The 16,799-nt window shown below is 37.1% G+C and overlaps 2 protein-coding genes across 4 annotated transcripts in view; one reads left to right on the top strand and one right to left on the bottom strand.

Moving 5' to 3' along the window:
* Window positions 1–335: 335 nt before the first annotated feature.
* The window catches only part of LOC108004445 (nuclear migration protein nudC), a 101,366-nt gene continuing 84,902 nt past the window's right edge, over window positions 336–16,799 (top strand). Inside the window, exons 1-4 of the mRNA XM_017067368.3 lie at window positions 336–994; window positions 1,101–1,178; window positions 1,300–1,518; window positions 1,633–1,818. Of these exons, the coding sequence (XP_016922857.1) occupies window positions 920–994; window positions 1,101–1,178; window positions 1,300–1,518; window positions 1,633–1,818 (558 nt within the window). The 5' untranslated portion in view covers window positions 336–919. The remainder of the gene's footprint in view (window positions 995–1,100; window positions 1,179–1,299; window positions 1,519–1,632; window positions 1,819–16,799) is intronic.
* LOC108004453 (uncharacterized) overlaps window positions 2,363–16,799 on the bottom strand; it is a 66,503-nt gene continuing 52,066 nt past the window's right edge. For 2 of the 3 annotated variants that reach the window (XM_062080024.1, XM_017067381.3), the window contains exons 2-4: window positions 4,482–4,664; window positions 3,809–4,073; window positions 2,363–3,359 (exon numbers count right to left, since the gene is read on the bottom strand). In XM_062080024.1, coding sequence (XP_061936008.1) covers window positions 3,334–3,359; window positions 3,809–4,073; window positions 4,482–4,664 — 474 coding nt within the window. In that variant the 3' untranslated portion in view covers window positions 2,363–3,333. Of the gene's footprint in view, window positions 3,360–3,808; window positions 4,074–4,481; window positions 4,665–4,755; window positions 5,120–16,799 lie in introns of those variants that run through there. The other variant, XM_062080023.1, reaches the window with a different exon arrangement.

The raw sequence follows: 16,799 nt of genomic DNA, 5'->3' as shown, positions 1-16,799 counted from the left end.
GTTATAATTTTAAACACGTATAGAAAACGTATATGAATTATGTTAAAAATCGAAAATGAGCTACAATCGATTGTTCCACTTTACATCGATAAAAAATTCATATAATAACGAGAATGCACTCCACGAGTTTACAGGGACCAATTGCTTTCGCTAATGAATCATCTCGCTGCAAGAAAAATTATTTGTTTGCAATAATTGTAACAGGCTGGGTATTCGCGCTTGAAGGACGCCGTTTTCACTTCTTTAACCTACTTTTTTATAATGTTCGCCTTGCATAAATTTTCGGCCGGGCCAGTTAATAATTTCGTTCTCGTTACGCGAAACCCATTAACGTTTTGACGCCGAAATAAGAGATTATCGTTTGCATCAAATTGAAAACGATTCGCGGGCGCGCTCGTAAGGAAAGTGAAGGGTTCTACGACGAACAACTCGAGTGTTTTGCAAGTGATATCTCTTTTATTGCATCATTCGTGGAATGTTGCGTATCAGCAATCGTAAAGAATTATCATTCCCTTCTGAACTTCGACGTATTCTTGAAATTTGTGACCTTTCCGAATAAATATTAGCTTTATTGACTTGTTTCATTTCGCTTGGATAAATTACATTTGGCTCAACCCAGCCTTTTAGGATAATAAAAATTTTTCCTTTTCAATCTTTTAAATTTCAGGAATAAATTTTATGAAAATGCAAAATGGAATTATGCGAAAATCATTGAAACATGTATATCCCTTAGTGCTTACGTTTAACGTGAGATGGCACAACGTGCACCGCTTAAAGTCGTGTTTGGTCGATAATTCGAGAGGTTTCTGATTTGAAACGTGGTGTGGCAATAAAGTGCGCTGGTTTCAACGTCAGTGGAGAATATTTTCTGTGATTTGTTCGTGTATTGCAGTAAGTTTTCTCGTAAATTCAGAAAATAATGTCGAAAAACGAAGAGAAATTCGACGGAATGCTGTTGGCTATGGCCCAGCAACACGAAGGCGGCGTACAAGAGGTGAGTATAGTTTCGTAGCCGGTTTAGGTTAGGGTTCACTTTGAGCAAGATTGTTAGTTTTACGAATAATTCGAAAACTATTAACGATATATGGTTTATTTTACAGCTACTTGACACAATCTTCAGTTTTCTCGCGCGAAAAACGGATTTTTACACGGGAGGAGGTGAAGGAGCTGCAGAAAAGGTAATTATTCTTTGCACGAATTTGAGTAATATAAATGGTTTCGTTACTTCTCGTGGACGTAATTCGTACGTTACTAATCATAGATTGTAGCTCATATTACATTATTTATATTTTATTTTAGCTTGTCACTAGTAAGTTTAAGAAGCATGAAGCTACAGCTCTTGCCAAAGCTGCCAGTGAAAAAGCTGAACGTGTAGAACAAGAGAAACGTCGTAAAGAGAGATTGGAAAAGAAAAAAAGAGAAGAAAAAGCTGAAGAGGATAAATTCAATTCAGAATCGAAGATTGTTGAGCTAACCGATGAACAAGCTGCAAAGTTACAAGAAGAAATAGATAGTAAAGTATGTGCAAATAAGTTACTATTATCTAAATTGAGATTATATTTCTTCATATATATATATATATATATATATGAATATTTCTTCATATATATATTCTTATTATTTTGATTACAGAAATCAGTGAAAGAATCTCCTGCTGTTCCTGGCCCAAGTGGTGATAATGCAGAGAACTCGAAGAAAGAGGATGATGTGGAAGATGAGGAGGAAGATGAGAAAGAGAAAAATAAACTCAGGCCTAACAGTGGAAATGGTGCTGATCTGCCTAATTACAGATGGACCCAGACACTCCAGGATTTGGAGGTAAGTAATATTAATGTCATGTATGCGATTAGATTTTTTATTCTTAATTCTTGAAGATATATTTTTGCTTTAAAATAACAAATTTATTAATGAATATTATATTATAAAAAATTGAAATCCTTAAGAATGCTTTAAAACGTACATTATTAGTTATTTAATAGAATATTAATTTTCTTAAAAATTAAATATTTTATTTCGTTCAAATATTATTTTATTAATTTAGAATTTTATACATTATTTTATTCACTATTTTTATTTTCTTTGTATTCTTTATTTTCTTTATATTCTTTATTTTCTTTATATTTTTCATAAATTAAATTTCGTCGTAAATTATATTCTAAAAGATTAAAAAAAAAAAAAGCAAATTATATAACCTTCATTATACTTCGCAAATCTTTAAAAAAACATTTTTTTTCAATCTTTAATTTATTAATTTATTTAATTTATAATTAATTCTTAATAATAAAAAGAAAAAACACAAAGTATGTTGCAATATATTTATGGCAGGATAAAAGGAGAAAGGAGAAATAAAACAACATAATAATTTTCTTCATGGTTCGACAGTTTCTTGTTGAATCGACGATTAATTAATACGCAAGTAATATCACAGTTGTGAGTCAACGATCGACATCGACACGATCATTGCTCATTTCTTTTCCATACATTCCCTGGAACACGATACCCTGACATATGTGGGATCCAGGTTTTATTTAGGTGTTTTTTCTGTTAGTAACAATTAAATAACGACCCCTAAAAATTAACATATTCGCTTATCTTACTCCCATCTCGTCGATTGCTCCGAACTGTCCATCAACGTTAATCGAAGAAACGTATTTATGACTTAAATGTTGCGCTGTATGACGACAATTTATCTTTATTGTCTTTTTACAATAGAATCGCTGCTAAATTTAATTTAAATCAGATTTAAATTCAATTTGGATTAAAGAAAATCGCTTCAGAGTTTGGAGAATTTTAAGCTCGAATAGAGATAACAAACAAAATTAGGAATAATACGATTCGCTTGTAATTTTTTTGTCTGATTTGATATAAAAAGAGAGAGGAAAGTAGAAAGAAACGTATTGTACGAATAATTCATCGAATTTCGAATCAAGTGGGTTTCTGGCGTTAAGATAATCGATAGTGGTTCAAATTTAAGAATTAGGATCGCGTTCGTGCTATCTATACGGCCTTACCTAAAGCTAATTTATTACATGAATGTAATTACTGAGTTTTCACGTACCACACACGCTGAACACGGTGCAATACAGCCTTTGAAACTTTTTTCTCTGGCAGAGAACGTCGTCTAATCGAGTCGTCCTAACGCTCTAAGTGATAATATACATGTATATTATAAATATACGAATAATTTCGTGATCGAGAATCCTAATTTTAAACGCTTCGAAGAAATTCATTTGTTCCTGGCCCCAATCGTTTTCGTTGCTCCTTCGTTAGGTTGTTTCGCGTAGACTTTTAAAGGATAGTCCACGATCACTCGACTTGCCAGCTCCCGTCGACCTAGTGGTACTTGTCGCGAATTCTCACTGTAATCAAAAGTAAAAGGCACCGGAGACTGGTGGAGACTAGACTTAGAAACACTCTATATGGTAGCATTGTTAATCTTTCGTAGGCTGAATCGTTATCTTTCTCCAATTTCTTCTCGAAACTTTTTCTTATCTTTTTTTAAACTCAACGAATAATCGTACAATATGATGAAATATCGAATATTACATTCGAATAACTTAATTGATAATTATTTAATCTTTTTTTTTACATCTTATAATAATAAAAACTTATATATAATACAGATCTAGACTATGACAAGACTCGATTCGTAGAATTTCTTTAGATTTTTCGAAAATCTACTCGATGGTACAAAAATCAAATTTTGACAACTGAGAAAATATATCTGTCTGCCCACGAAGATTAAAGCATCGAAGAATCTCTTATTAAAAAAATCGGATCAATTAGAATCGCTGCAGGAGATACTCACTTTCCATGTAGAGAATCCCAAGCAGCAAACCGACCATGAATAGGAAGCTCATAGTGCAGACGAGCACTGTGAGCTGATTTCTCGCGCAGCAGGACTTCCTGTAGACGGTGGTCGGTCTGCCTAGGCCGTTCACCACGGTGAAGTGGGTGCTGCTCGCCACCGATGCAGTATCCATTTGTTTCGGTGCTGTCACTGTAGGTGGATGTATGGCCGCGAGATTGGCCAGGTTAGCGGCTGTCAGGAGTAATGTGCCCGATGCGGCACTCTGTAACACGATAGCAATGCAATACGTTTAAATTTAAAAGCTATTTAGATCTAAGATCAAAAAAATTATTCGAATCTAAATCTGTACAAGTAATTATTTAACTTTCTGGACAATTAGAAATGAACAATTAGATGATTTACTAATCAATTCGATTAATCGTAGAATATCAATTTAAAAGTATCAGGACATTGAGAAATTAATTTCATTCTGATATATCAATTATATGATATAATAACATAATATGTATAAATTTTCTCTTTTATAAATATACATTAACAAGTTAAGTTTAATTCAAATGTAAATACCATTTATGATTTGACTCGACAAGAATATATCAAGTCTTGATACTCGTGATAGCAACAATAATAAACCAGATCTGGCTCGAATAACCCGTTTATCTCCGCTTACGTGTGTACTGGCCGTGGATCCTTGCGACGAGGTGGATCCTCTGGACGGCGAGTTTGGGTGCAGATGATGAGCCCAGCTACCATTCTCGCTGTCCCTCTCGCTTCGTCCCACCAAGGACGGCCTTGGGATGTGCCAGGAAAGCGGGCTGCCCGCTACCGCCGTCGTGGCCGCTGTCGCCTCGATCTGAAAGCAACGTAAATCGACGTGAAGTTTTGATTGCATAACCGATAATGTCGCGCCGATTACGCTTCTGCCTTGCCCGCATGTCCTCCACCTGCAACTGCGTGTTGTTTATCTGTCGCCACACAGGGAACATTACTCCACATATACACTGCTTTATACGCTTTATCTCCGTTCCATCTGTACAATTGCCAAGCTCGTGGTCCGATTGACCAATATTGAACAACAACAACAACAACAACGGTATTCGAACAACGCGTTTAAACCCACGCACGATATCCCCAGCATTATTCTCAAATGCCACCCGGTACAATCCCCCCTCCCCCCCAACGATTACCCTGCAATTTTCACGTCGATACTAATTAACACCACGAAACAATTGGGAACCTTAGACCATAGACTTTCGCGTTAACCAACCATTATTGTATTCTCTTCCCGTTCCCTCGTGCTCTCGCTTCATAAACAAACTCTACATACCGGCAAACACTCGTTTTCGAAACAGTGACGCAACCCGTCATTGTTCTAGCTCAGTCCTCGGTCTGCGGGTATCCGTATCGCGCGGTTTCACCGCGTCGAAATACCAACAGGTATATACACGATGCACGGATGATCCGAGAAAACCGTGTCATGAAAAAAATTCTCAAATGATTCCTCGAACGAAAGGGAGGAGGACGTCTACGTCCGTAGAATAGAATAGAGGATAGTTCCAAGAAGCTGGAAACGCGTCATCCTTCCATTCCTCGTAGCACGCGATGCACAATCGACTCGTTCGCGAAGGCGAAACGGGTCCTCGCTCCCCTCGCTCTTCTGTCTCGAAGAAGGAATTTCGGGGGACCGTGTACGCTTGCTTGCTATCCAGCATATTCCGGTTCGATCGTTGCACAACGTGCAACTCTCGAATTCCAGCGACCGCGTCGTCGTCTTCCAACTCTACTCTGCTCGCCGTCGTCGTTTTCGTGGGGCGCGGCCCACGAGGTGCACGGCCGCGAAACTCTGGTTCAGGGTCAGGCCGAAGAAACGCATTTCCGCGACTCGTTGACACCGGGCTCGTGCGTCGATTACTCGCCTGTTAATTGGCCATTTTCGCACGTAAATCAGCCGCGTTTCGCGCCAACTCTGCGGTCTACCTTCGCTGGCCACCGCCCAAGGTCCGGTGCCGATCTTCTTTTTTCTTTTCTCTTTTTTCTCCCCCGTTTCTCGTCGATTTTTCGCTCGCCATCGATCGAACGTGAGTCCTCTAATGGAATTGCCGCCCGGCCTACGATTTATTACGTCCTTTCGGGCGTGGCCGTATTCAGAAAATAACGTGGAAGCAGCCTTGCGCCGCATTTTTACCGACGTCGTTGCGTACACCGATCTTCCGGGACTCGCCGGAACTCGACCACCCGGCGGCTTTCGAAGCGGATCTCGATCGATTCTCATTGTTCCGGCTGTTTGACGTCACTGTGCAATCACGTGTGTGACAAGATATTTTTTATATATGTATATATATATATGGAAATTTTAGATTGTTCTTGTTCGTCGCGCGCTTCGTCTGTGTATTGTGCATTTGAAGGGTATAATAACAGGTTGTTCGTTTCTCGAAAATTCTTTATGATATTTAATGATATTTAATGAAAGGGTGGTCGAAGATTTAATAAATGACAAAAGAAAGTTATTTGCAGAGGGAGTTGATATCGATCGAATATACAAAAAAGATACGGAGAAAGTTGTTCCTTTCTTTATAAATATTAATAAATATAAATTCAAATGTAAAATCATTCACAAATGAAAATAAAAAATTAAGAAAATAAAATTCCAAGTTCAATTTGTAATTAATCATATGGAGGATACAAATCGTAAATATTTCGAAATTATAATTTCAATCAATATGTAAATCGTACAAATCACCGTGGAAGATACGTTGGAAGAGACGTTTGCTCGCGAAATTGCAAAGGATCACATTGATCCACATTGCGCAAGCTCCTAGACAATGGAGGAGAATGGCGGCGATGTATTTGTCGGAATCGAAGTTTCATAACTGAATCTCGATACCCGACGGCGTGCTCTCGGTGACAGGTATTCCGAGCCGGTATATCTCGAAATTTTTGTCGGGGAGAAAGAGCAAAAGAGGGGGAGGGAGGGAGAGGAGGGGTCGAGGAGCGAGCAAGAGGGAAAAACGCTCGAGCCTCTCGGGACGGAGACCGGGAGAATGGGCGACGCTCAAAGAGAGGCGTCGTTAAGAATTTTTGTGGAATTCAATACACTGGTCAGCCTCGAAGCGCCGCACCTGTGCTGGGCCCGGGTAACGCGACACTCTGAAACTCCCTGATTCTTTTTTCGTTCCCGTTTGTTCTTTCTCTCCCGCCAGGGGGATGAACGGCTCCGATTCCTCTTCATCTCCCTCTTCACTTTACGCCCCGACGATGAGATATAGAAAGCTTAGAATGGTTATCGTGAAAAGATCCCTCTTCATCTTTTTCTTCACTCAGAAGGCTTGTAATAGCGCCATCATGTATAAAAGGACGGGAGAGAAAATTGTTAAAAATTCTTGGACAGTTCTTACTCCTCTTTGTCATTTTTCTTTAAAAAGATATAATGGAAGAATCCCGTAGAAATTTATCAAGGAACGTTATCTCATCGTAAAGATGGGATTTCGCCAGGTCATCGATCTTTGTCCCTCCTTGATCGACGTCCGTTTCATCTTGACGTCATTGTCTAGATGTTAAAGGTGGTCGAAAAAACATGAGCATGCTTTAAATAATTCGTTGATTTTGGGAAGTTCCTTGGGATGAAGCGATATAAGAGTCATCTCGTTTTATTATTGCTTCTGACATTCTTTTTTTTTTTTTCTTTTTTTTCGGTTCTCCAACAATTATACAACGTTTCGGTTGGAATTCCACGTCACCCGAGAACGGCTTGATGTATTGATTCGTCAATTTGCATGCACAAGTATCGCGAGGATTATTCAGGAATGTCGCGTCAGTCGATACGTTTTCTTGTTATCGATATCTCGTTGGGTAGATCTCGATCCGGAGCTCGTCACCTCGCGGATGCGTGAAGCGGTTCATAAAAAGATATATGTTACAAGGTAGCGATAACGATAAGATTCAAGTGGTTTGATCTTGTTCATCCTGTGGCGGGATCGCTTTCGATGAAACTCGAGGAAGAGGAACGATTCGTTTCGGTAATGGCTATTCCTCTTTTGTAAATCGAAGTTGATTTCGATTGAGAATTTGTATGCCGAAAATTTTAATTATTTATTTAAATTTATTGAAAATTAAATATAATATCCAGGATTATTCTGATGAATAATTCTCGAATAATTTAGAAATAATTAATAGGCGATGGAATGAAAGATCTGACGTATTAGGTCTGAATAACTTTGCAGATTTTAATATAGCATTCTAAGAACTAGTCCTCTCATTTTTATTCTCATAACGTGAATTTTTGTGACGTCCACAATCCGGTTTATTAAAAGAAATTCTACGACGAACGGGATTCCCAATGGAACGACGATTTCGAGGATAGTAATCAAGAAAAAAACGTGTTGTTGGAGAATTTATAAGAACGTATCCGCGAAAATATTTATTAAGGAATTTCAATAAGATACGCGCTCATGAATATATCGAATCATCTGGTCTCTCGTTAGAACAGCTATCTCTTTTTCCATTCAACACCTACGAGCCAGATTTCATATTATACCTCCGCACGTTCGCCCTTTACAAATTTAAATTTCCATTCATATCGTGCCCATACATTTTGCAAAAACACGATCAATTCGTTCTCCCAACTTCTCCACTTTGACATTTTCCGATATGCACTCTCGCGATGATCCCCGACAATTTACAAATAAATGGATGGAAAATTCGTTATTAACCAAAGAATGTTCTTTCTATCCTCCGACGCACAACTTTCGATAACTAGCGATAATTTTCATAACCACATTTAGCTAGCTCCCTCAAATCTTGCTGGATATTATTATTAGCTAAACCATCTGACCCGCGATCAAAGCAATTTCTATCGATTTTTAACGCATCGTTTCTAACGCTACGTGTCACCTGATAAACATCACTCGTATTACATTACGATTACATCGTTGAAGTGTTACGTGACATTTGAACGTTCCCCTGATCGATACCCAAGGAAATTACGAAGAGGATTATTACCTCGCGCGTAATATTAGTTTATCCTGTCTACCTGTTGTTCCAGAAGCTTTGCGATTTCCACTCGCTGCGTTCCTCTAACTTTCGTTCAAGGATGAACTCTTAACGAACAGCCTCTTAACGATCGCTCTACATCATAATCTCGTGTACCGAAGTAACTGATCGTTGCCCCTCCCAACGAATGGAAAGATTAAAATAGGGATCGGATCCCTTATCTCGTAAAAGTACACGTACAGGTTCGCGTAACGAAGGCGACAACCTATCATTTTCCACTGTAAAGATCGCGGTAAGGGAGGCAATGATTTTAATAACACACAAGTTTCGACACTGTGTCTCATTTCCATCCGCGCCGGTGTTCGAGCGCGGCCCGTTTTCACACCGATCTCGTGCCGCGTTGCCTCACAGAAAACATAAATCTAAGCCCCGTTTGCCGCGATCGTCTACATATTTTGCAACCCGTGCCGGGCTCATTACATCGACGATTGCACGCCGCCTCATTCTCTGTTTACCGTCCGATCCACGTTTACTTGCGTTACTTGTAATGGAAGAAAAACGAAGAAGATCCCTTGCCAAGAAGATCTCAAAGATCCCAGATATTAAGATGTCGCTCTATGTTCGTCGTTCGCTTCGTATTAATTTGTAATAATCGAGGATCGATCCTTAGGCTCGTCCTTGAGATTGTTTCGTCGTAGAGTAGAGTATATCACGATTATGAAACGAAGGGAGATAGTCTGCCGCGCGTGAAACTGTTATTGGCCTCCTGTTGCGCCTAGCGAACACGAAGATTCATTGCGAGAGGGGGGAGGGAACAAAATTGTTCGATAATGGAGACTTTGTTAACGGGAATTCGTGTTGGAATTCTTGGCGCGAAATTATTCGAGAAGCTCAGTCCTTTTCAATCTCTGAATCGTGAATCGAGATTGTTGACGTTGTATTTAGTAGTTGAAGTATCTAATATTTACTTATTTTGATTTATGCGCGAGATATTTTGTTTAAATCGTTTCGCTCAAATATTTGCCAAATTATCTCGGATCTTGGAGAATTTGACGTGATTTTAAGTAGTGTGGTAAATTTTTATTGCATTAAAATTATTTTCTACAAAAGAGTATTGTAAGCTAAAAAATTTTTAATTTAAAAGGTGTTTTAAATGTTTTTAAGAAATGCCTCTTGTGTTGAAATTATTCAATTTTTATTTGAAATATTTCTTTGCATCTTATTAGATATTCGAATGGATTGATTTTAATTTTAATTTAAATTTCCATATTTTATTTTAACATTTTATTTTTTGTATCATTCGATCAGTAATTCTTTAGTACAGGAACAACGAAGTTGCATGCGTTTTTTAAAATTGTTAATCAATAGAAATGATAAATTTTTGACATGGACACACAAAAAGATTTTGCTTTGATTTGAATATTGATAATGAAATTGTAATTTTTGAGTCTAAATTACGACGATCTAAATAGATTTGAAAAAATTTTTATTGGAAAAAATTTCAATTTTAAGTGAAAGAATATATTTAGATATTCCACGTTATTTGAATATCTTAAAATGTAACTCGGATAAAATTAGAAAATACCGATCTATCTATGAACCTAAGTGGCAGATTTCTTAACGATCTTGTTTAATAACCTTGACGGCCATTTAGATGTAATAACGATCTCCAAGTAATTGTCTCTATAGGTTATATTCACGATATTCACCAGACATTACCAGGGATTGCTTTCAAATGATCTTAATGATCCCGGATGCAATTAGTCGTAAACATCGTGGCGTGCTTTCGCGCAGCTTCCGCGAAAAAACAATATTCCGCTCAACTTTTCTGCTTTTTGCAGACTCGCCCTCGAGTATGCAATTGGTCTCGAAGAAGCGTGAAAAGCGGATCGTTCAATCCATATAAAGTGTCCTTGCCATTTCCCTATTTCCACAAGGTCGGCCTGATTGCCAATTAGCAGTTACCTCACCTATTGGGAAGTGATCGATCGATCGAAATGAGATATACGTGTTCTTGGTATGACAATTTGTCATTGTGGAATATTTTTGCTCCTCGTGTTTTTTCGAAACCAAATTAATTCTTGTCGATGAAAGATAAATTATGATAAAAAATGGAACGATTAGATGGATACAATTTTTTTAAGATAAAGTGGAAGTATTTCTACTTTAATTTTAACAATTTTCTAATTTCTCAAGTAAGAATTTTCCAAGTGAAGCCATTTCTATCGTAATTAGAAATTAAACTTAAGATTAGATAATTTTTCAAATGAATTACGTTTCTCTAAAGTAAAAAAATTTTTTTTTTTTGTAATAAAATATATAAATGTCTCTACGCCTCGCATCGCAATGCAAATTTGAGATTACATGGCACAGAGATAATAAGAAACGTTTTTTTTTTTGGAAACTTTCCAATACACGTCCAATTCCGTTCTTCGTTCGTCTCATTCACATGCAAACAAGATACTTCTATCTTCTTCAGGGTTATTACCATGACTTACGATCATGGCACAATCTCTTTCTTTTTTTTTCTTTTTTTTCCTTTCTTATATCGACCAATAACTCATTCTAATATCCGCTCCACCCTGTTGAAATTTTCTCAACTCGCAAGAAAGCTTGTTTGTCGCGTATACACGAGGCTCTTGACAAACATCATGAATAGGTAGAGAGAAGGAAAGTCGTGGCGTTACGAGGAGAGAATCTTCGAGAGTCGGTGAAATAAAGAAACGTTCGACGAAGAGGAAGAAAGCCGTTTCCTGAACCGAGCGCGCATCTCTGTTCACTTACAACTCGCTTATATATATCTCTGCGTATTCGTACGTGTTCCACGATTTTCACCTCGCAGGACGGACGAGCTTATCATCCGCGCGATAAGCGACCTGTGTTGTTGCAACGAGCAACGAGTCTCGCGGGATTCTTAAAAAAATCGAAACGTTGTTCCACTTCCGCGAGCCGGCTGGGACCCTGTTTGCGAATCCACTAGCCTCTTTCGTAATGCCGTTGACACCGTTTTCGAAAATGTGGTTGAGGACGAGAAACGAAGCGTGTGACAGATCGATACTTTTTAGAAAAAGAAAGAAAATATTATCGGTATAATTCTGATTCATCGATCGAGGTTAGTGATAATTTGGTTAAAAGTGATTTTTGTATAAATATACTCATCCTGACTTCTATATCAATTTTTTCCCTCTCTCTCTCTCTCTCTTCTGAAAGATATTTCGTATCCAGAGATAATTTGGTGCGATCCAAAAATTTATTCATATTTGAAATATCTATTTATTAATTTCTTTTATAGATATTTTCCAAAATATCTAAAAGTGATCCTGTTTGATCCGATCAATTTATCGAATCTCGTCACTCGTTTTAATTTCTTGTTTTGATTAATTCGACTTGATCGAGGTACCATTTTCATGTTGTTTTACGTATTTTTATTAACGAATGGAACGGCTAACCTCTGATTCGAACCTCTGAGCGGAGACGTGCAATTAAATCCGAGTTATTCCAGGTGAACCATGAAACCGTTTGTCTTGGCGATGGATCAACATTATATCATCGAGCATATGCGCGCAAATTTAATTAGTCCGAGTGATTTACACACTTCTTTGCTCCTTTCAACCAGAATTCGCTCGTTTGTCTTCATTAATTCTTTGGTGTATCGTCCTCGGTGATCCGTCATGAGTAATGAGATTCTCGTTGCGTGCAACACGATTCTCTTCGAAATCCCCTTCTTTTTTAAATCCTTTTTCTGGATCTCTGAAACGCTGATTGAACCGCGCGAGCAAGAAATCATCATTGATCCTGAGTAAAGATTACGATTTCTAGGAAACGACGGACACATATCATAACGAAAACTTTCCTTCTCGTTTATTTAACAATTCTACGCTTTTTAGTTCCGAACTTTCGACCGCTTTCTACTTCCTCTCGCGCGAAAGATCGATATTCGTCGCTGTCGCGATCGATAAGTTTACGATAACCTTTTGTCAAAACATACGATTTAATATACGATTTCGAATTAATCTTCCTCCAAACTGCAATTCCTCCAAGCTTCTCCGCTTCTCTTCTGAAATTTTCCCTTAACCAGAAAGAAAAAGTGTTCGTTTGCAATCTATAAATCAACATGACGTACAAGGCTATAAATAAACCTGTTGGGAATCCATTGATTTCATAACGGCCAGGTAATTCTGTTCTGCAAATTATTTTCAACCCATCTCTCGAAATCCACCTCGGATCAGATTCGATTTACTACACGATAATAACGAGACGATGTTAATAATCTTCCACGATCGAAATGTCACGATCCGGAAGAACCTATTATTAACGTTCGACAGGGACCTTCTCTAGGTCGTCGTTTGAAACATGGCCGGTCAATTTGCATTTACGACATTATAAATAAAGAATCTTCCAAATTACGACATCGTAGCCATGTGTGTGTGTGTTCTTTGAAATCTAACAACGTTTCCATATCTCGACGTTATCCCTCCTGTATAATCTGCCTCTCCTGTTTCTTTCCTCTATTTTTTTCTATCAAAGATTCACAATATGTTAGACGATTGTAGAAATAACGTGTCATCGTCGGATATCGACAAACGATAATAGCAATTGGTACTTGGTGGAATATCTTGTTTGATAATTGTTCTTTTTTTAAATCGAGATTACGCGAGATTGGTGTGTTTATAGATAATGCGGTGTTAACGGTCGAAGTCTTTAGACACAGAGGATATAAAGATTCCGTTAGAATACTTGACGCCTCGAAAGAGAGAATGAAAGTCGGCACGCGTCGCTTCTATCACGTAACCTAACGAAATCTGTTTCCTTAATGAACCGAGAAGAAGAATTATATAATTGCCGACTAGTTGTCGCTAGTGTTTCAGCATTCTTTTGAAATCGTTATTCAATGATCGTTTTCAAACAACACTGATCGAGATCGAATATCGTATATTACATTTGATCTCTTATTTGCACTTTTCTTCCATTTGTTTCTAATGTTTTCGACGGAATTTTCTTATTTGTTTAACGATTTTTATGAAGAGTGATATCTCGTCAGGATAAACGTGTACGTGTAAACGTTCGAATCAATGTCGCGATCTCATGAATTCCTTCCCCGCGGCGACATTTACATGCAACAAGAGAAAGCACTCCATATTGCAAAATCGATTTCTCTGCTTCGACCTTAGACGAAAACACTTTTCCTCTCTGTCGAACCTTGTGCTGGACCTTGATCCAGCTAATTCGAAAATCCTATTTCTCGATGATCCTTAACTCTTTTTGCTTTTACGTGTCACGTTTAATATTTTCTCTTCTTTTTTCTTTTTTCTTTTTTTTTTTTCCAAACTAGTTTATGATTTATCTTACATTTCATACAATCAAGAATCGCTCAAAAAATATTTTATGATTATTCATCATGTTTTTAATATAGGAAGAAATAAAATACTTGTCGTTGATGCTTTTAATTATTATAAAAGTTAATTAACGCCGGTCATACGTTGGTTGATACATTGACGTATATATACGTATTTTTGAGTCAAAATGTATTTTTATTAAATCAAATTCCATTTAACGGGGAGAGATATACATTCTACGAATGAAACGATAGGAATGAAATAAGTTTTGCGAAGAAACAACACGCTTGCTTTTCAAAGTTGCGGACAAACAACCGTGGATGTTCACCACGAAGACAAACGAGTCTCTCAGCTATCAAGGTGGAAAGTGAAATCCGCACGAATCCGCATGAACTCGAGTTCCTCTTAAGGTCAACGACTGAAAATTGTTTTCGCACACTGATTAATTAGTACTCTAATCTCCCTATATTTATATACATATTTCCATTAATCCATTTCGATACACCCTCTTCCATGTTGGACACATTTAGAAATTCTAATAAATTCGAAAACTTGTTAATCGCGTTTCTATGATAAAGAACGGTTTGGATTATAAATTCAACGTCGAGAAAAAAAAATATCGCTCACTACTTTAAAGGCACCATTTGGTATGCGAAGGCTATCGATATCGATGATAATTCGGCAAATGAAGGTTCTCTTGTGAGGAAAAAAAAAGAGAGTCGCTTCTAACTAATTTGCATTTCGGAAATATTAAATTATCAAGAAAACTCTTTCCAACGAATTTTAAATTATTATTAAGATAGACTCGTACCATTCGTTATATTTATTTTATTGCTCGCGTTCCACAACCTCGAATCGCTTCGTGCATGACTAATCTTGCTTATTAGGCACGTGGTATTTCTCGATTTCATTTCCAAAGTTCGTTTCACACGTCTCATTTCCAAAATTCTGACGAAACGACCTCGTGCGCGTTCTAAATCTAAACGCACGATCGCGAGAGATATCGCGATGACGTGCAAATGATCGATAACGAAGACAAGATTGACATAGACTGTTCTTCTTCTTAACCTAGTTACAAAGTATATTTGTAAAATCCATTGAATCAATCTCAATCAATTATATTCGAAAGACGGTTTGAATACAGTTAAGCGTTTCTCAAAATGTATATTTCATTTTTGACCTTTCAAGAGCCATTTTCTATCAGAATTTTTTTTTTTTTTTTACGAAAAAATTTATTATACAAGGTGAACACGGTGGATAAAGAATAGCTTCCTCTCCGTCAAGTTTCCTCTCTAATAATCGTGAATTTTAAATTAAAAATCGTGGAAGACGAGCGTATGTTTCATAAGGGTGTAACACACGAATTTGCAAAATATACTTCCAAGCTTTCGATAGATATTTAACCTGTTACCTGTGAAAGTTGTCTTGAACTTAATCTTGAACTTAGTAACCTACTTTGCAATATCCTGTGCAATCCACCCATCGTTACATTATACCTCATTTGCATTTGTGTGAATTTTAATATCGATACGTAACATTTCTTATTAAAAGTTCATTAAAAAAAAAAAATACTTATAGTTTATATAATCTAACATATAACATATAGTTTATATAATTTAACATAGAATTTTCAATTTGATCTATCGTAATAGCCGTAAACTTGGCTTCGTTCAGGAATTATCATCCAGAGGTTCGCTAGAAATTTGCATCGAGAAGCAATCTGGCTCGTAAACGTTGTGAAGAAATTATGAAACGCGAATAATGTGAGAAACGGCCTACAGGTGGCCAGTTACCAGTTTCTACGGAATTATGGAAATCCGTTTTTCAACTCGAGTTACATAGTCTACTTTTATCCCGTGACGCCTACATGTCTGTTCCGATCATTTCTTTCTCTTTTAAACGTGACAACCAGCTGTGCATTTATTCTTTAATATCTAAAGTTATTTAAAAGTTCGAATCTAGCGCTACGGGCAACAAATATTTTATTCCATTCCAGTCGATAGAGCATATGTGTAGAGAAAAATTATCGAGAAATTATATCAACGAATCTTTGTTATTTAATATGAAACATATTTGATACGTGTAATATATCTTCATTTATTCTGATGAAATAAAGAGATGGTTAAATGATTTATAGCGATTTAAGAATCATAAGTGTAAATCACGTCCAAGACATTTTGAAAAATTTATATTTATGAGTTGGTATTTAAAAAAAAAAATCTATACTCCCCGACTTTAACAACAATTATGTTGATTTCAATTTTTATATCGAAATAAATCATAATTTATGGGGTAACTTGAAAAGAATATTATAATATAATCCCGTTTATTGTCAATCAAACTTATGAATCTCCTATATTGAAATTCGAAATGATTCACAGAATGCAAGTTTTTAAGTTAGTCCCTGACAGTCGCACAATCCTTCCGATACGATTTCGAACAATTAAACTCCATCAAAGAAGACGGTACCATAACGTGAAAACTCTTTCCCGCTCCGATCGTGCTTCTCGACGCGTTCGATTTTTCGTGGAAAGTTTTCTCAAACGAATTTCTCACGCGTCTCGGCGGCCCGATTGCACAATACGCGTGATATTGCAATTCGTATACGCGATTCCTCGCCATCGCGTTCGCCTTTCGTGCGCGTTATTTCCTACGAAACGTAT

Source organism: Apis cerana, linkage group LG10 (genome assembly GCF_029169275.1).
Source record: "Apis cerana isolate GH-2021 linkage group LG10, AcerK_1.0, whole genome shotgun sequence".
Taxonomy (NCBI): domain Eukaryota; kingdom Metazoa; phylum Arthropoda; class Insecta; order Hymenoptera; family Apidae; genus Apis; species Apis cerana.
Note: the sequence above shows the minus strand (reverse complement) of the source record. Positions and strands in the feature narration are given on the sequence as shown.